General features: G+C 43.8%; 2 protein-coding genes across 2 annotated transcripts; one reads left to right on the forward strand and one right to left on the reverse strand.

Moving 5' to 3' along the window:
- The first annotated feature begins 386 nt into the window (after window positions 1-386).
- LOC123059928 (aldo-keto reductase family 4 member C10) lies at window positions 387-4,207 on the forward strand. The gene is made up of 7 exons (XM_044482485.1): window positions 387-680; window positions 803-853; window positions 2,012-2,088; window positions 2,215-2,302; window positions 2,950-3,222; window positions 3,354-3,602; window positions 3,892-4,207. The coding sequence occupies exons 1-7, from the start codon at window positions 570-572 to the stop codon at window positions 3,973-3,975; spliced, it is 933 nt and encodes a 310-aa protein (XP_044338420.1). The 5' UTR covers window positions 387-569; the 3' UTR covers window positions 3,976-4,207.
- A 2,934-nt stretch (window positions 4,208-7,141) lies between these two features.
- Window positions 7,142-17,938, reverse strand: LOC123059930 (receptor like protein 22). The gene is made up of 2 exons (XM_044482486.1): window positions 14,608-17,938; window positions 7,142-9,300 (listed from the first exon to the last, which is right to left on the reverse strand). Exons 1-2 carry the CDS (start codon window positions 16,643-16,645, stop codon window positions 7,427-7,429), a joined length of 3,912 nt encoding a protein of 1,303 aa, XP_044338421.1. The 5' UTR covers window positions 16,646-17,938; the 3' UTR covers window positions 7,142-7,426.
- Window positions 17,939-19,676: the final 1,738 nt, after the last annotated feature.

The raw sequence follows: 19,676 nt of genomic DNA on the forward strand, positions 1-19,676 counted from the left end.
TAGTGATTTTCGGTGTTGGTGCAATTGCGTGTACCTAGGGATCTGTTTTGTTTCAGTTTCAGGAAGCAAATTCTTGTACGAAAAAACCAGAAGCCCAAACAAATAGCTATTTCGGCATCTACACAAGGAAGCGAAATGGAGAAACCTTTTTGTCCACGTCGTAGAGAGAGCAAGGGGCATCTCCCACAGATCCTTTCACTGTCACTGATGAACTAAATAAAAATTCAGATCCTTTCATCATCACTAATAAAAGTCTGATGGCGAAAAAGTTGGGCGAAAACCAGAAGGCCCTGTTTGTTCCGGCTTCAGTTGGCTTGAAATCACCTGTAAATTCACTTCATTGACAAAGCTGATTTGCATAATCATCTTTGCCGCTGAAGTGCACCTGGACATGCTTCGGACAAAAGTGGGCAGGGGCCGGTCTTGTCACGGCCGCGGGAACAGGAAACCCAGGCAGGACACTTGGAGCGAGGCCGCACTGCCCACCGCTGCTGCGCCCGCCCCCTGCCCTACCTACGTTCTTCCCCAATCCCCTTCTGGTGCCGTGCGGGAGAGAGAGAGAGGCGGCGATGGCGAGGCACTTCCTGCTCAACACTGGGGCCAAGATCCCCTCGGTGGGGCTCGGCACCTGGCAGGCCGACCCCGGCGTCGTCGGCGCCGCCGTCTACGCCGCCGTCAAGGTCCGCGCAAACCCCTCCTAATCCCCACTCGCTTCGCCGTCCAGATGGATGGCATGTTTTCCCCCCTTCGTACGACCCTGTTTACTGCCTGGTTCACACCAGATCTTTCTTCCTCGATGCAGGCGGGGTACCGGCACATCGATTGCGCCAGAGTCTACGGCAACGAAAAGGAGGTAGGAGTAACTACCAGCTGGCTGCCGCCTATAAAACTAGTTCCTTTCGTCAGCCCTGTTTTTCTGCTTAATGCGTGCACGATCTGCTACCCTTGCAAATGCAACTAGGAAAGCAGAGTGAGTACAACTACTGCAATTTGCAAACGTCATCCTTTAATCATCTGAGCAACATATCGTTATACTAGGAATTTCTTCTGTCCATTGAGCAAAATATTGGCAATGGGATATGGTCTCATAGTGAACCTGCGTAGGAATTAAAATAAAGGGTTAATTTATTCAGGACTGTTTTTTAAGCTCGGTTGGTCAGATTGACATGGCATCCACAGGCCTGACAAGCAGCGTTTGGCCCCTCTTACATTAAGACATGTGCTGCTTGCAGTATCGTCTCGATTCATGTTACAGAACAGTTGTAGCAATGGCCGTGGTTCGAGTGGCGATTGGTACGCCAGTGCGCTGTGATGATGGTGACATGGAATTGTTTAGAGCTTGCACTAAGATTACGGTTGCCAATGGCTCCAAGACCCAGTTTTGGTTGCATGGGTTTTCCTCAAGATGGTTGCTCCATTGCTCTGTTCAGGAAGGCCAATAGAAGAAGTAAAAAAAAAAAGAAGGAAGGCCAATAGAAGAAGTATTTCTGTAAAAGATGAGGCCCAGTTTCAGAGTCGCATTTTGCAGCCAGAGCTTCAGGGGATTTGGTGCACTAAAGCTGAAAGCAAGGTTAAGTTTCACACATGGCTCATGATTCAGAACAGGTTATGGATTGGCCCCATTCTCCTACATGCATGATGTGCGACCTTCACCCAAATCCGCGGCCCATCTTTTTTTTGCACTGCTTGTTTGTGAAGGAGCTTTGGAGGAAGATTGGATTGCATTTATGCAGTGTGGCATATGTGGAAAAAGAGAAACAAGAGGATTTTTCAGGATCAATTGGCAAATGTGAAGACTGATTTCCCTCTTGAAGGACGACATTGATGTGCTCTGGATTGCCTGGAGCGAGGGTGTTTGAAAGTTGTAATTTGCAGAGATATAGAGTTGTTGCTTTTCTTTTATTTTTTCTGGAAGCTGTCTAAGCTGATGTACAGTTTTCCACCTTCTCAATGCAAAAGCAGAGCTTCTTCTTTTATCCAGATCCTGATATCCGTTATTTACTTTATCCAGATCGGTTTGGCACTGAAGAAGTTATTTGAAGAAGGCGTAGTGAAGCGGGAAGATCTGTTTATCACCTCTAAGCTATGGTAAGCCCAAATCTCTTGTGGTGTCATAGTTGTTATGTCTCTGCAGCTCAGGTCGAGTATCTAGATGCTTACTTGAAGTTTTTAATTGTTCATGTCTAACTGATCTTGGATGGCTTATGGTTTCAGGAATGATCATCATGCTCCTGAAGATGTGCCAGAGGCACTAAATGAAAGCCTGAATGATTTACAGCTTGATTACTTGGATCTTTATCTTGTGAGCATCTCCTATTTACGATTATACTCCCTCTATTCTGGCCTCTATATCATTAATATATCTTTTTGTGTGTACTGATATCTCTACTTTTGTGTATTATCGTTTTATTCTATTTTATTAGAAGGTCTCCTCAGCAGGAAAGCGTCACTTGTCTGGTCTATATCACACTTAAATGTTAAATCATATTTACTGACAAAATTATGTATCCGCGCTAATCCATCGCGTGCTATTTCTATGGTATATAATGTTGAAACTGGGCATATGGTTCTGTGTCATTTATTGAATAAATGTGCTCCTATTCCCTGAATTCTGTCTATTCATATAGCCATATTACACCCATGGATGTTTTTCCATCTTATTTGGTATGGATTAACATGGGTCTTATTGATTTCTGTGTCAAATTATTTATTATTTCAAGATCACTTATGATGTTCGTTTTTTGGCTTCTTGAATACATTGCAGAAAATCTTTTGCCTCCGTTTCAAAAAAATACATTGCAGAAAATATTATGTATTGTTCAATGAGTTTTATCTTTTTTACTGGTGCCTTCAGCTTAGCCTTAGATGGGTACATGTTGAACCTGTTTAGCATGATTTTTTTTGCAAATAATTTGATTACGATCTCTGACCGTTTTGTGTATTTTGTAGATCCATTGGCCGTTTAGAGTCAAGAAGGGAACGAACAACAACCCTGAAAACTTTGTTACACCTGACATCCCTGCTACTTGGGGGGCAATGGAGAAGTTACATGATGCTGGCAAAGCTCGCGCGATTGGTGTGAGTAACTTTTCATCAAAGAAGTTGGGTGACTTGCTTGCTGTAGCTCGTGTACCTCCAGCTGTTGATCAGGTGGAATGCCATCCTTGCTGGCAGCAAACTAAGCTCCACAACTTTTGTCAGTCAGCTGGTGTTCATCTTAGTGTAAGTCTGATTACCTCAGCTATTTCTATATTAGTGTGATTATCTTGTGCCTTATTTCTCACTCAAGAAGCTGGATTGCTTTTGCTGAATATTTTGTTGTTCTTCTTTTTTCATCTGTATATGTTTTGCAGGCTTACTCGCCACTAGGTTCACCTGGTACTACTTGGATGAATGGTAACATCCTTAAAGAACCAATAATCATCTCAATATCCGAGAAACTCAGGAAGACACCTGCACAAGTGGCTCTGCGCTGGAACATTCAGATGGGTCACAGCGTGCTACCAAAGAGCACGAATCAAGAAAGGATAAAGCAAAACCTTGATGTTCATGATTGGTCAATTCCAGATGACGTGCTTGCAAAGTTCTCAGAGATTAAGGAGGTATTTAGCATATATGCACTGAATAAATTCATATGATTTCATCTAATGTTCATTTTTGCTCGCTACAAAGGGCACAACTGTGTGTCCCTTGGGTATGGTATATCAATTGCTTTTCTGGAAGAACATTAGTAACAGTAGAGTTGATCATATACTATGATGAGCATTTCCAAAATAAAAATAAAAATGAAGAAGTGTGTGACTAGCTGCACAGCAGAAATTTCTAGACCGTTTTCAATCATTCATTCAGTGATAATCTGCATCTACTATCTTTTTATTTCGTGATCTTCAGGCTAGGCTGCTCAGAGGCAACTTCGCCGTTAACCCACAGAGCGTTTACAAGACCCACGAGGAGCTGTGGGACGGTGAGATTTAGGAAGGCTGGTATCGCTGATCCTGAGCTGGGAGCAGCAAGCATACATATCAGGGCCTGTCAATTCGTTTATCTCAGGATCCGCTCTTCGGAGAGAGACCAAGGTTCAGTGCTCTGAGCTTCGCGATTCTGTCCTGTATCTTGATCCATGAACTATGTTGTCAGTAGCTTCATTATTTATGTTTTTTTTCTGAGACAAAGCTTTATTATTAATGTGCCCTTGGGGATATTGTCATGTAGCAGTGCTCATATTTTTAAGCGCATCTAATCAACAAATTAATCTATTGTCTTGTACACATTATATTCGATGAACAAAATTAAAACAATCCATCTAGTTCGGCAGAAATAATCAACGTTGGAGTATTAAGTAACTAGACTGGTAGATCTAAACTCATAAAAAGCACTGGCCACCAGTATTAACTATTAAGATGTGTGAGATTTACCTTTTAATCTAGTGTTCGCAAGACACAACAGGATATCAATGGAGGCAAAGTAGCCTTGGGCTTGATTTCGTTGGGGGGTGTCTGCTCCCCCCCCCCCCCCCCCTCTGACCCCCCTCGAGCTATACTTCGAATTCTCGAACCTCGAGCTATACTTTAGTACAACTTTAATATAATCATGTGGATAAAGTGATGTTCAAGACGGTATTAGAATTCGAAGTATAGCTCGAGGTTCGAAACCATATACTAAAGTTGTACTAAAGCAGCGTCAATTAATATGGATCGGAGGGGTGAAAATGGATCATGTGGAATCAAGAAGTTTGAAACATACACAAAGCTACCAGGGAGCTGGGGATGAGCTATGCTTTGCAGCTGGGGGTTCTGCAGTCAAAATGAATCATAAACACTATGTAAGGAGCCAACTATGTTTCACACACAACAAGTTGCCACAAGAAGGGGAGGGGCGTTTTGGCTCCCAGGTCCAGGTGAACCTGATATCTGGCCCGTCCAGGTGAGCTGTGAGATCTGTGCCGGAAATTATTGAAGTTGCTATACGAAAACCAAATAATAGGGGAATACATCTGTACGTATAGCATCAGGCGACCGTTGGAAACGTCCGTGGAGTCGCCGTTAACGGTGGCTAGCGCGGAGCCGTCTGGGGTTACAGCCGCGCGCCCGCGCCGTGTGCATCTGTTCGTTACAGGGCGTTAGCTGGACCCACTTGTCAGCTGGAACCACAAGGTAGACGAGGCCAAAAATGAATGCATCCCCATCCAGCAGCCTCGGCGCTGTTTGAGAAGAAAGGGGATCGAGGGAAAAACATCGGCGGCGGCGGCGGGTGCGTCGGCGGGTTTCTCCCGAACTGCTTTTATACTCGCGTGGGTCTCCGATTAGAGGTGGCGCAGCCATGGCGATGGATTTCCCCGTCTCTCCGGTCGACAGGTAAAAAATCCCTCTTTGTGCAAAAATGTTCTTTGTTCCTATTTGCAATCCAACATCAGGAAAAGCTTAGAGCTTCGATTGAAGACACGCAGGTTGCCCATCTTTCCTGATGAGGGCTGTAGCGCGACAGCCCTAATGGAGTTGATTGGTGGCGGTGGTCGTGGGGAAGAAGAGTCCGCCAATGGATCGGGCGGGGCGGTCGTATGTGGATTTGGGTTGAGCTCACCTGGGCAGTCCGTTGGTGCTGCTATGTATGGCGAGGAAACCAGTGTAGCTGCCTGCGCCCCTGCCATGTCCGGTTTCAGTGAGAATGAGGGTGACAACGCCGATGCCATTGAACACGGCGGCGTTGAAGGCCATGACGCTGTGATTCAAGATCAAACAGAAAGTGGCGATGGAGGCTCGGCTCAATCTACGGGGAAGGTGGATCCCCAAACACATGGATGGACAAAAAGGTAATTGGTTTTTGTTGTTGTACAACTGAATTTTTTTCTCTTGCAACCGTAGTTGTGATGATTTTGGTATAATGTATGGTGCACTGTTCACTATGGAAAAAATGTATGTTGGTTTATTGGATCATGGTTAAGTGAGCAAAAAAGGAATGGAAGCTGTCCTGTGGACATAATTGTCGTAGTTGATAATAAAAAAACTACAGTTCTGCTTTGGAAGCAGACTATACCCTGATGCTGTGAGCATGGCACCACAATTCCCTGATATGGACTATAATTTTTTTTTCTGCAACTAGCATATGTGAGTGCCTAACAAAGTAAAAGCAATGAAAAAAAATGCAGATGGAAGTGGGAGCGCCTCACGCATTGCAAGTGCTGAAGGTGTGCATGGTAGTTGCTTCCCGTGCAAACACAGCTGATCGTGGTAATGGTTTTGGCAGTTTCACTAACGTTACCAGTTGCTCCATTCCCCACTGTGTAGTTTCTAGAGGACCAAATGGTCTAACTTGGGATTTATTTTGACTCGTGTGTGCAGCTTTGGTCGACGAGCTTGATGCTGCTCCTGTTCATGTCTGTGGATCTACAAGGCATGGTGGTGATGAAGAGCCTAGCAACTTCAACATATCCGGGGGAAACCAACGATTTTTATATTCTTCATTCATGGAAGCATGGTTTTGCCATCAGATATGGGGAAAGTAGGCTTAACGTTGAGAAGAAGTGTATGCAGGAAGTTGTCTGTGGATGCTCTGTAAGTGTTCTTTAAAAAGCTGAAGTGGTAACTCAATTTCCTATTGGTGCATATGGGGCTCTGCTGTTTAACGATGTAGTGCTTGTTCTAATTGCAGGGGAAGCCAAAAATCAGAAAACTGCAGGTCCTGTTGGGTGCGAGTGCCCAGCCATGATTCGATTGCTCCGCACAGCTGACAATGGGCACGCCTCGTCTGCCGCTGCAGTCGGAGATGCAATTGGTGGCGAGCAGTTAGCTTTGATTCACGATAATTACGAAGCATTGGCTCAATCAACGTGGAAGATGGATCAACAGGCGCCTAGCTGGACGAAAAGCCAACGCAGATAAACTTTGCCTGGTGGAATTTACTGTGAGATTTGGGGGTTCTTCAGTGTGACTGAATGATAGACTGACAGTAGAGATTTAGAAACTTCTTGCACAAGCTAGAGTAGGGGAGGTGTAGTTCTGAAAAACGTGGAATACACACCAAGGCACGCATCGCGATGAGAAGGGGCGGTCCAGATTTCAGGATCATCTGGACCTGGGAGCCGAATTGCATTTCCGCAAGAAGCTACTCTAGTCTAGTATATAAAGGAAATCAGATGTGATGGGTTTAGGGTATAACCCTTCTCAGGCCGCGTGGAGTTCATTTATAGTTGAATAAGATTACAAAGTGGTTACAAGATTTGTCTCCAAGTTAAACCTACACAGGACGTCTAAACCTGGAGATCACAGGGGATACACTACAATATGTTTAGCCGCTTGGCCAATCAATATATTACAGATAAGTACACACTGCAGAGGATAAGACCTAGCAAAGGCTTAATAATAATACATAAAAAGCATTGCACACTCATCACTAGCAGCAACGGTTGAAGCAATCTCCAGTGTTCAGATCAAGTCCTCAAAGCTCTTGCAGATTTAACAAACCATTTGCGAATCCGACCCCATCTTATCAGGATGGCAGCTGCAAATCCGATACCAAAGCCCAGCCCGACGAAGAGAAACAAGATGACGTCCACATGAAAGGACTTCTCCCCATGCACTGCACTTGGAGGAGTAGGTGAATTGCTGCATGGGTTGGACAATGGCAGTCCACACAGCCCCATATTTCCCTCAAATGAACTGTTTTGGAACGTCGCAAATTGACCTGAGCGAGGTATCCTTCCCACCAACTGGTTGTTGCACAAGTTCAAGATACCAAGAAAAGTGAGATTTGTTAGCGCCTCCGGAATATCACCAGAAAGCTGGTTCTGAGACAGGTCGAGAGATTCTAGTTGAGTCATCCCGCCAAATTCCTGCGGAATATCACCCGTGATGGCATTCCCTGACATGTTTAGTACATGTAACGAAATAAGCCTCCCAAGCGATCCCGGAATGGTGCCATCCAATGAATTATTTGATAGGTCAATGACTGTTAAAGTGGTCAAGATCTTATCAAATGTCCTGTAGATGCTTTTATAGTATATAGCAACAGAATCCTGATAGGGATGTTCCATACTTCCGTTAAAACTACTAATAATACGACCTGTTGTGTTCAACTCTGACATCATTGATTTCAGCCCCTCAAACCAATCTGGACTCAAATTACCGGAGAAATTGTTCGAGGCAAGATCCAGAATCTGCAAGCTAGAGAAGTATTCTCCATATTTTTCACTGCTGTGAAGATCACCACCCACCGAGCCATAGAATCGGTTGGATCTCAAGACAAGGATACGAAGTTCGGGAAGTAGCCCCAGCCATGATGGAAAAGCACCCACCATGTTATTATTTCCAACGTCAAGGAGCACTAGCTGCCAGCACTTGGTAAGTGTCATTGGAAGCTTCCCTTCAATCTTATTGCCGTTCAAGTCTAATGTGTGAAGCATACATTGGTCTTTGATGTTGTTAGGCAACACACCTTCAAATTGATTCTCCCGCAAACTCAACACGCTAGTGTAACCATCTTCTATTAGACACGAAGGTATCTGCCCGCGGAAGCTGTTAAATGACAGGTCAAGGACACTGATCCATGAATCACAAATTGAGTTTGGTATATGTCCACTGATATTGTTTTTAGAAATTCTGAACTCATCGCCAAGATAGAGAGTGAAGTTTGGAAGCACTGAAGAGAAACTATTGTTTGAACAATCGAAGTACACTGACCAGCTTGGCATAGGAATCTGCCCCTGAAGCTGGTTGGAACTAAGATCAATAACCTCCAACTTATCGAAAGGGAGAACAAATGAAGTAACTTGCATAGTGCTGAGCATGTTGTGTGAAAGATTCAAATATGTAAGGCTGTTGTTCCATGTCACCCATACCAGCTTCGGAACAGCCCCACTGATTCTATTGCATGACAAGTCCAAGTAAGACACTTGCTTAACGTGTTCCAATAAACTTGGAAATCCTGTTAAATTGCAACTCGCTAATTCTAACTTGGTAACTCGAGGGAGATAGGTAGACAGAGAGTTGTTACCTTCTCCATCCATGTCCATGACTGATAGATTGTTGTGGGAAAGACTTAAATGAACAAGATTTCCCAACCTCCAAAACGAGGAAAGATCCAACGAACCCACCAAGTAGTTCGAGCCAATATCGAGGTATGCCAAATTTTTTAGTTGAAAGAATGACTTGGGAATATTCCCTGTCAATTCGTTTGTGCTTAAGTCCACTGAAACCAAGTGTGAAGACGTTGCATTGAAGTCTTGTATAAAACCAGAGAGCTGGTTTGAGTGAAAATCTAGGCGTTGCAATGTGGGAATACTAAAAACTGATGTTGAAAGTTTCCCTGCATAAAGAGTAGAGAACATTATCTACTATGGTAGTGCACACGTTAGATTAGAGTAGCAAGCGCGAAACGCCATATACTATATACTCACTCCGTTTATTTGAAGTACTAGTTTTATCCTTAGTCAAACATGTCTATATTTGACCAAGTCTACAGGAAAAAAATCTGCTAATATCTCTTACTCCCTCTGTAAACTAACAGTAGTAAGTAGCCTGTGCTCTGCACGTTGAGAGGCATATAAAAACATATTCCATTCATTCGGTTTCAAAAGTCTATCTCATTTTTTTCCTTTTTTGCTTTGTAAGTCTTGTTTTTATTGTTCTCGGTCACCTTTTTAGATTTCGAGTCACGTTAAATCGTTGCATGCAAGAATTAAAAGAAAACTCACAAATGTATGTAGAAGTCTCTGGCCATTTAGTGGTCACACATGCATGCATTGCAGTTAATTCAAATTAACGTGTCGATGAACTCCATTCTTGAGGAAAATGAGTACGCTAATTGAGTACTTTCACAAAATATGAAGTTTATTACATCACCCACCATCTACCTTGGTTCGAGAGTTTTTTGAATTGGACCTTTTAAACCAAAAGGGAGGGAGTAATACGACTGTTATCAGAAATTGAATATGCTTATATAGTAAGATATAAAGATAAGACGGTCAAGCAAATAATTTATTCTGAAGTAATGTTATTTTTCAAATCAGGCATAAGTTTTTTTTCATAAACTTTACAATTGGCATATTCTTGTGAAATTTTGGTATTAATATGACTGTTGTATAAATTTTGGAAAATGCAAATAAAAACAGCTTGAATAGTTCCAGACTATTCCAATTGCCAAATGTCCAATACCAATAAAATTATATGTACATAAGAAATCTGAAATTGTGATAACAGAATCTACTCTATTGATTTTTCTGGAAAACATGTTCTAGGTCAAGCTAAATGAGTTTGATATAGACACAAGTTATTTTCTTTTTGATGTCTCAACCTGTGTTTAAGAACTAAGATATTCATTGATGGAATGCTACAGTTTTCTTTAAGAATGGAAATGTCCATTGATGGTACAGTTTACACAAATTAACCTCTCAACTATTGACGTTTTTTGTTATTGCACTTTCCTATTAGTTGGTTTTACTTGTAAACTCCAGTTAAAAATAAATGCTTTAGTGGACTAAAGAAACGTTCATCATATAAAATGCAAAGATGGTGTGCAATAGAATGTGAAGCTTCAGATTTAGTTTTCTTCTACGTTGCTTGGGGTTTGGTTGGGTATATTGGTACGTAATCTTTTTTAGAGGTATATTGCTATGTAATCTTGGTTGCAGTGATACATCCACTCCGGCTGGGCCAGGCAAAAAATTCACTCGGCCCACAAGTGACAAGTCCTCAAACGGACAGGGCTTCTGGAAATGTCGCGTAGCTCCCAGGCACGCAACGTGTTGCGGGGGCAGATGTGTGTGACAGGACTGGCGAATCCAGCGCACGCTAGCTGTTGGATTCTTAGCTTTGATGATGGATGAACGGTCACTGTTAGTCCATCTTGGCAAATCAACGGCTGCAATCACTCGAGTGCTGTTTTGGCGGGAAAGCCAAGACAAACGTGGTAAATCCAAATTTTAAACTGACACATTATAGTAGTAGAGATAAGAGTGTTTAGATCACTGCTTTAGTGATCTAAATGCTCTTATATTTCTTTACGGAGGGAGTAATTTTCAAGCACTAACCAGTAACCAGTAGACCCAAAAGTACAAATTGATGGGAGAAGGTTAGGCAAGCCAAATATTCTTCACCACCCCATCTCACGTGTTAGATGATAAGTCCTGCACGTGGACATAAAGAAGGCAAAAATATTTTATTTAAATTGTGAAAGCTAAGACATGAACCCAAGACATCTTGGCTCGGATAGCATATTAAGTATCAAGCACCAACCCATAGAACCAAAAGTTTGAACTGATGGAGAAGGTTGGGTATTCCACATATACTTCAACAAGATCTACAACATCAAATATTATAATGAATCTAGTGAAACTAATTTGGTGTTCGAGATGTTCATACATTTTCTGTAGACTTGGCTAAACATAAAAATGTTTGATTTTGGACAAACCTAGAACTTCAAATAATATTTGATGTAGAGGGAGTAGTATATAGTTATATGAGATGTCTAAAAAAGCTCATCTACTATGAAATGTAGTAACATCACACAAATTAACAAATCTTCAGTTTGAGAGAATAACAAAGGTGAATGGATAAACCATCCTGAATTCTATCTTTTGCATGTACATATTATTGTTGAGATTGTATCCAATATATGTAGGTTAACCTATAATTGGAATTGTGGTAGTATAAACGGCAGGGTTAGGTACTGCTTCAGTCGAACATGTTGTAATCCATGCCTCAAGAATATGAGGCACTGTTGTATAAAACATATTAAGGGACACAGTTGCATGTAAGCTAACTCTCGATGAAGATTGGACAGAGAGGGGGCGGTCTGACCGACGGCTCCCACGGTTTTTGAGCTCATCAGGATATCCAATAACACCAATTTACCAAGGGAGATGCGCCAGTACAAGGGTTTTCTGGGGTTGTAGCCTTCGGCTAAACTTGGTCAACAAATACCGTCGTCTCTTCTTTTGCATGTTCCTTGGTAGATCCTATGCAGCGCGATCTCAGTACAATGACTAGTGGACCTATGTGCTTACAGTACAATCCTGATAATTAGTTGTGATGGCAACCATGAATACTAATTTCTTAACTGTTATAGATACAACAAACTTGGAACATGTCACCAATTTTGGGGTCTTGGTTATGGGAAGTGCCTAAGCCGATTGGTTCTCTTCTTTATATTGGTACTGCTATTTTCTGGTCCATTCTCCTTTCAAGATTGTGGTACAACCCTTCCATTGCATAGTTTATGTGTGTTGTACCTAAAATAATTGCATAATTGTTGGTGTGAGTGGTTTCAGTCCTCAATAATAAAGTATATTGATTTTCATAATTTGGTGATATCTTGCACGAGATAAAACCTTCATATCTCTCTCCATTACATCTCCTTCCACCTTATGTTCTATAGATGATAAAGGGTTTCCCTCCGTTTTATATTATAAAGCAACAACCCGATACACCAAACTTGTTGGGGCCACAACACATCAAAGCCCAGAGGAAACAAAAGAGAAATGAAAAAGAAAACAAATGACAACACCGACAGATCAACGAAACGAAGATGACCGGCAACCACTGCGCCCTCCGGAGATGTCCCATCGTGCTCCTAGAACTCCGAAGTGTCGTGTACCGAGCAGCACCTCCAAGAAGGAATGTGACGACGACGCTACTACTGCCCGGACTAGTTCTAGGTTTTCCCCTGGTACGCAGAGGGCGGTGTGGAAGGGGTAACCCGACGCCCTTCAGGAAGGAACGACGGTGCCCGCAGGCATCACCGCATCGGTGACGAACAAGCCGCCAGGGATTTCTCCCGACCCAAACAACCACCACCACCCCAGACGCTCCATCAAGCTCCACCTAGCCGTCCACCCACCAGCATGCGCCACCACGGTCATGGAGTCATCCTCGACGTCTCACTGAGAACACCGACACGAGCCAAGAGGAAGAAGAAGAAGAGGACACCAAAGACAGGGGGAGCAGGACCGCGGTCACGCGGGAGGGAACATCCTCCACCGCCGTAGCGGCAACCGACCGGGGCAAACCAGGCCCCTATTGGCCCGGCCAGGCTCAAAACGGGCCCGCAAAGCCCCGTCACCGCGCTGCAGCACGCCGGCTGACAGCACCGCACGCCGACCTCCACCGCCGACCTCCACCACTAGGGAGCGTCGATGGCGCACGCAGGACAGCCGACCCGCAACAACCCAGATGGGGCCCCAAAGGGCCTAGATCTGGGTCGCACAGGCGCCGTCGGCCAGCCGCACCACCATGACGTTCCGCAAGCGACACCTGCACCACCGCATCAGGGACCCCTCGGCCCGCTCGCGTTGAGCCGCAGCCGCCCTAGGAGCACCGCCGCCGGGAAGGAAGGAGCCCCGCCTCCGTCTCCAAGCACACGGGAAAGGGAAGTCCGCCGATGGCCGCTGCCGGCGGTGGCGACGGGGGAGGGGAGGAGGGGAGGGAGCGGAGCAGAGCGGCGGTGCTCCGTCCCCGCGGGGGGAGGGGGAGCGCCGGGGGGTTTCTCGGGGTCATGAGTTTCTCCACCTTATGTTTTATCCTAGTGGCACACTACCGATATACCACTGGAAGTGCCCTAGATACAATAACATTCCTTTTTATTTTCATGATTTACGCTTATGCCACTTTATCAAGACAAGGCACAACACACACCCCAATTAACTTTGTGCTGCAAACTAAATCGTTGGCTTTAATTTGTTCTAAGGCTGATATTACACGTATTATGATTTATGATAATCCTACCTGCCTAACTAGCTTTTACCCATTGTATTATTTGGCTAACTAACTTTCCTATTTCCGTGGTTATTTCTCCAACATGTAAAAAAGTAAGTTTAGCACAACACAGTTAAAAAACCGCATTGAATTCGGTTTTATGTCATAATTTGAAACATGACTAAAAATATATGTGAGAAAATATTAAAATTCATATTCTCACAAATGAGTTCCCAGAGCACTGCTTCTTTGACAATATTGTGTCCTAAGGCTGGTATTACATGGATTATCTTTATGTCCTACTTGCCTAACTAGCTTTTTCCTATTAAATTATTTGGCTGACCAGCTTTTGTGATTTTTGTGGTATGTCTCCAACATGCAATAAAATAGATTCGACACAAGACAGTTCAAAACCACACTCACTGAATTCGATTTTATGTCATAATTGGAAACAGGACTGCAAAAATATATGTGACACAATTTTAAAATTCATACTCTCAGAATGATCGACTTCCCAGAGCATTGATTCTTTAAGGACATGAAAATTATCTAATTAGAAATTCGAAAGTAGCACTCCCTCTTTTCTTCATGCTGTATAGTTGCTCACAGCATACCCATCATATATTTAGTGAATGTGTGTTACTTACTATCGCTCGCTAAAGTAAATTTGCCTCCTGAAGCATCCATCTATGGCATACTAACCAATAAAGAAAGACATCGATCTCTGATTGTCAAAAGAAAAATATGTTGGACTCAGTAAGATGTATCATACATCTGACATAAGCAATGTTGTAAATTATGTCATTTGCAATATGTATAGTTGGGGTTATAATTTACTTACCTTGAAAATGTAGAAGAACAATTTTTCTCCTGAAAATAAATATTATTCATCATAAAAGAAAAAAAATCTATACAATCTTACCGTTGAGAACATTAGATGAAAGATCTAGATCAATTAGTTGAGTCAAGTTAACAATTGAATTTGGTATGCGTCCAGAAAAGCCACACTGTCCAAGTCGAAGAACTGCCAACTTCTTGAGTAGTCCAACTGCATCTGGTATTTGCCCAGAGAAAAAGCAATACCAGATTTCCAAGCTTACCAAGTTACTGAGGTTGCCAACTGAAGATGGTATTGCCACAGAAGAGCCAGCATGGCTGTCGAAAGAGCCATAAGCACCATTTATTTCCAAGCTTCTCAGGTTCATGAGATTACCAATTGAAGATGGTATCGGCCCTGAAAAGTCGCATCCATTGATTTTCAAGACTCTCAAGTTTGTGAGGTTGCCAACTGCAGACGGTATTGAACCACTAAATATGCAATTAAAGATCTCCAGGCTTCTCAAATCTACTAGATAACCTAATGTTGATAGCACTGGTCTAGTTAAGCTGCAGTCAGAAATTGTCAGGCTTCTTAAGCTCTTGAGTTTGGCAACTGAAGAAAAAGATGTCTGGGAGAAGTTGCACCAGGAGAGTTTTAAGCTTTGCAAATTCTGCAGGTCTGACATCCATGAGAAAATTGCCCCTACATCTACTGCCGAGTCCACCTGGGAGACTTGCAATTGCCGTAGAGACCCAAGGATATCGAGTGAAGATGGAGGATCCACTGAGAAAAAAATCACATCAAAACTTAACCTTTTCAAAGACTTGAAATTGCTAAACGATCCTGGTTTTGCAAAGGATAAATTGGTCCCGTCTAGCATCATTGTCTCTAAGGAACTTGCATTGGAGAAGTTGGGCACATGCCCTAAGAGATCCTGATTCCCGGATAAATCAAGAACTCGCAGAGTTTTTGATTCAAAAGCTCTACGAGGGAACCACCCTTGGAGATTTGTCCGAGCAAGTTGGAGCACACTTAAATTGGAAAAATCCATGAAAAACTCTGGAAAAGTAGCCAGTATATCAAAGTTATCTTCCAAGTTTATTGCAGTTAGAGAGTGGAGTCTTGAGAGGGACCAACAGATAGGACCGCCGAGAAAACAAGAACTTAAGCTAAGAACTCGGAGATCTGGAAGAGATTCTGCAAGAGCATGACACCAGTCTCCACTGCTAGACATATCCACTCCATCAAGGTAGAGCTCTCTCAAATTTTTGAGGTTGGCCACTAGGTTTTGAAAGTTGGGCAGCCAGAACACATAAGAAATGATAGCGATGCTGCTATCATAGTCACTAAGTGAATCTTCAGTAGTGTCATAATAGGAAACAGAAAGATCCAAGGAGATAAGGTTGACAAGTTTGCTGATGCCAATGGGTATCTTGCCTTGGAATCTCGAATTGGAGAGGTTGAGGTGAGTCAGCAAGGAGAGCCTCTCAAACCCGCTTGCCGGGAGAATGTGCATGCCAAAATTATTCATGCTAAGGTCGAGTAATTGGAGCGAGGTGAGCTTGAAGATTGCAGGGTCAAGGCCCTGACTATAGAGGCCACAACCACCGAGCTCCAAAGCAGTGACATGGCCGAAGGAATTGCTGCAGCCAACGCCTTCCCAAAGACAACAGTCGGTACCATCTTGCCATGACTCAAGGCCACTGGGGTAACGGAAGAAAGAGAAGGATTTCTTCAGTTGGAGGAGGCTTGCAGCCTCATCCGGATGGCATCGGAGAGTGAGTGTACCGTCACCATGGGCGTTGGAGATGGTGGCGAGTGCGGCGAGCACCACAAGAAAGACTAGTAGTACCCGGAAAATCAAACCCATTGGTCCTAACCAAAACAAAGAACTTGTTTGTTTTCTTTCTTGGAGAAAAGGCAGGATCGCTGCAAGGCCTTTTATAGAGGGAACTGTTGGAGCAAAAGAAAGAAACAAGAGGTTCAGAAACAGTGTGGCGACGGATTTTTCAGAAAGGTATACTAATTGAATCTTTATGCTGGTCTTCACAGAAGTCATCCAATGGATGGAATGGGCCAGGTAGGAAAGCTCCAGTGAAGCAAAAGTTGCAGTGACGTGTGAGACAGGTTGCGCGACCATACCATTGTAGATTTTTCGCTTGGACAGATGCCATACGTGCCACCAGACAGACACACATGCTAGTTTTCTTTGGAGCTAGTAGTTATCGCTACATTTCTTCTAGCGAAATTGTGCGGAGGAGGGCACAGCTCAGTTCACTGTCCAAGAGCCACTGGATTGTGATTTGTGAGCAGCGACCAGTCAGCCACAATCCAGTGTTGCAGATTAATTACAGCACCAGCACGTTGCTGTAACTATAAATATCAAAATTGTAGCACCAACACGTTGCTGTAACTGTAAATCTGTACTGACGTGTGAGACGGATTGCGCGTAATGGTTATCCTTGTAGAATTTTGGCTTGGACAGATACCATATGTACCATCAGGCAGCCACATCAGCTACTTGTCTTTGGAGCTAGTACTCATCACTATATTTATTGTGGCGAAACTTTGCGAAGGAGGATACTCGGTTCACTGTCCCAGTGGCGCTAGATTGTGATTTGTGAGCTGCGACCAGTCAATAACCAACCATCTAGTCTTGCAGCTTAATTGCAGGAGCAGCAGGCACGTTGCTGTAGCTATAAATATCCTTGATTGATATAGTCTCCGGCAAACGAGACTAAGTCTTATCCTACTGAAGTACGTGTCACAGGCATCAGATTATGCAGAATAGTCACCGTTGGGTATAGATCAAGCACCTGCGTGTGTATGTGTGTGTTGGATGGGTTCTGCATAATTGGGACTCTGCTCTATGTAGACGCATTCAGTCATTCAGATAGAATCAAATCCGTGAAATTGCTACTTAAACTTCAATTCCTATACAGTATACACAGTCAAGGATGCACCAAACAAAACAGATAAGCGACCGAGCGATTACGAAACTGAACAACATATAATCAGAGATTATAATTTACTCCCTCCATCCCATAATATAAGAGCATAGGGAGTACAGTGTAAACGAAGGAGGGAGCACACCTGGGTGAACAGTACCTGACCTGAGCACAGGAAGCAAGTGGCGACGGGCGACCTGACGATGGCGGCGAACCAGTCCATGGCTCAACTCCGCGGCGGCGGAGGCACCTCCGTCAGCCACGGGAAGCCGAACGCGCAGCGCCACCGGCCGTCGCGGAAGCAGCGGTCTCCCCTAAGACGGAAGCTCAGATAGTGGCCAAGGAAGTGCGGTGGGCTGCCTGTGGCCAAGCAACCGGTGAGAGCGGGGACGACTCGAGAGACGGGAGTCAGGATCCGCGCCGCCGCACCGCACCAAGGCTGAGACGCGGCGAGGCAGAGCGGCGTTTGAGCTCGGAACACCACAGGCACCGGGCCGCAGGGAGGTCGAGGAGGCCCAGCCACACTGGGCCCTCTACGCAACGCACAATAGTGGCCACTGGGTTGTAAGTAGCTCACCAGTCCGTAACTCCTCCAATTTCTTTTAAATAATATATATACTCCTAATTTTCTTTAGAAACACATACAGACGTAGACGACCACAAATATAAACTTTAGATTGACGAAATCAAAACTGCGATTCTTAATCAACGAAACATCATTTCTCACTAACAAACATTCACCGGAAAAATCTAGATCAATCGACGGGAAAGTTGTCACCTAGTAAACGAATATTGCAGAATAAAGCGAAAATGCGAGCACACGTGCTAAGTTTAAGACTTGGACCTGGTCTACAAGTTTTACCATAAGGAACATAACCATTTGAGAGTTTGTTCTACTTAATATTGTACCTAACAATAATGTAACAAAATCACGTATCGACACTTTGGAATAGGGATAAAAACAGAACGCAGACTTTGCAATTTCCCGGAGAAAAAATGGAAACAAAGAGGAAAGATTAAAGTGGGAATGGAAATTTTCTATGCGGAAATGGAAATAAAAATGTAACGATGTTTTCCGAGCAACATACTCGGAGACAGATCTTTCTGGTTTCGTGATATGGAATTTTTGTTTTCACTATAGGTCAATGGCTGCATCATAGTCATCCTGGATAGAATTTATTAGATCATCTCGACACGTGCCCTGCTAGATGGCCATTTGAACCGCGCCAACCAAGCTTTTATGCTGATCAAGCACATATATGATTAGACGTACCCCTTCGCTCTAGCCTCCTGTGACCAAGGTGCTAGGGTTTCCTTGCATCTCGCCGGCGCCGCCGCCAATCTGTCTCGTCTCCTATATGGTTCTTGAACCATGGAGGCGCGGTGGATCCCGGCTTTTGCCGGTGGGAGGGCTCCGTCTGTAGGTGTTTTTTTTTAAGTTTTGTTAGGGTTTGTGCCATGCTTAGAAGACGCGGTAGCGGCTTTTTGAAGGTGGAGCTTCTACATCGTCGGAGGACGTGTTGAGGTGTGTTTCCGGCGGATCTCATGGGATCCGGTCGGCGTCTGTCTTCGGTGGATCTGCTTGGATCCGATCTTCGTTTGTCTACGTACGTGTGTCTGCAGGTTGGATCCTTCCGATCTATGCTTCTCTTCATCGGCGGTGGTTCTTTTCTGGTGCACTGGTCCTATATATGGGGCCTTAGCACAATGACTTCCCGACTGTCTACTACAACAATGTTTACCTCGCTCCAACGAGGGAGGAGTGATGACGACGGCGTGCCTTCGGCTTGCTCCAGTGCTTGTAGTTGTCGCTAGGTGGTCTACGGACCTGGATGTAACTTTTAGTTCTGGTGTTCTTTGTACTATCTTGACAATTGATGAATAAATGGAAAGTTTTCTCGCAAAAAAAATGGCTGCATCGTAGCCCAATCACCAAACAACATACAATAACTCATTGAGCAGAATGGCCCATGTGAGACCCAATTTCCACTATCACAAATGTACTTAATTAGACCATATACACAGTTGTCCAATACAACTAGAATATTACACTAAGTCGCTAATCTAATCATATTATCTTCTAGCCATGTTAACAATTGATTAAGTTTGTTGGTTTGGTTGTGTTTTTCTCTATGATTCAAGGGGTTTTTATGTTCTGGTGAACACATGCTTCCCTTGCTGTGTCCGCTTCGTATTTGCTTCATGTTTGTTTCTGATACTATT

This window comes from Triticum aestivum, chromosome 3A (assembly GCF_018294505.1).
Source record: "Triticum aestivum cultivar Chinese Spring chromosome 3A, IWGSC CS RefSeq v2.1, whole genome shotgun sequence".
NCBI classification, from domain to species: domain Eukaryota; kingdom Viridiplantae; phylum Streptophyta; class Magnoliopsida; order Poales; family Poaceae; genus Triticum; species Triticum aestivum.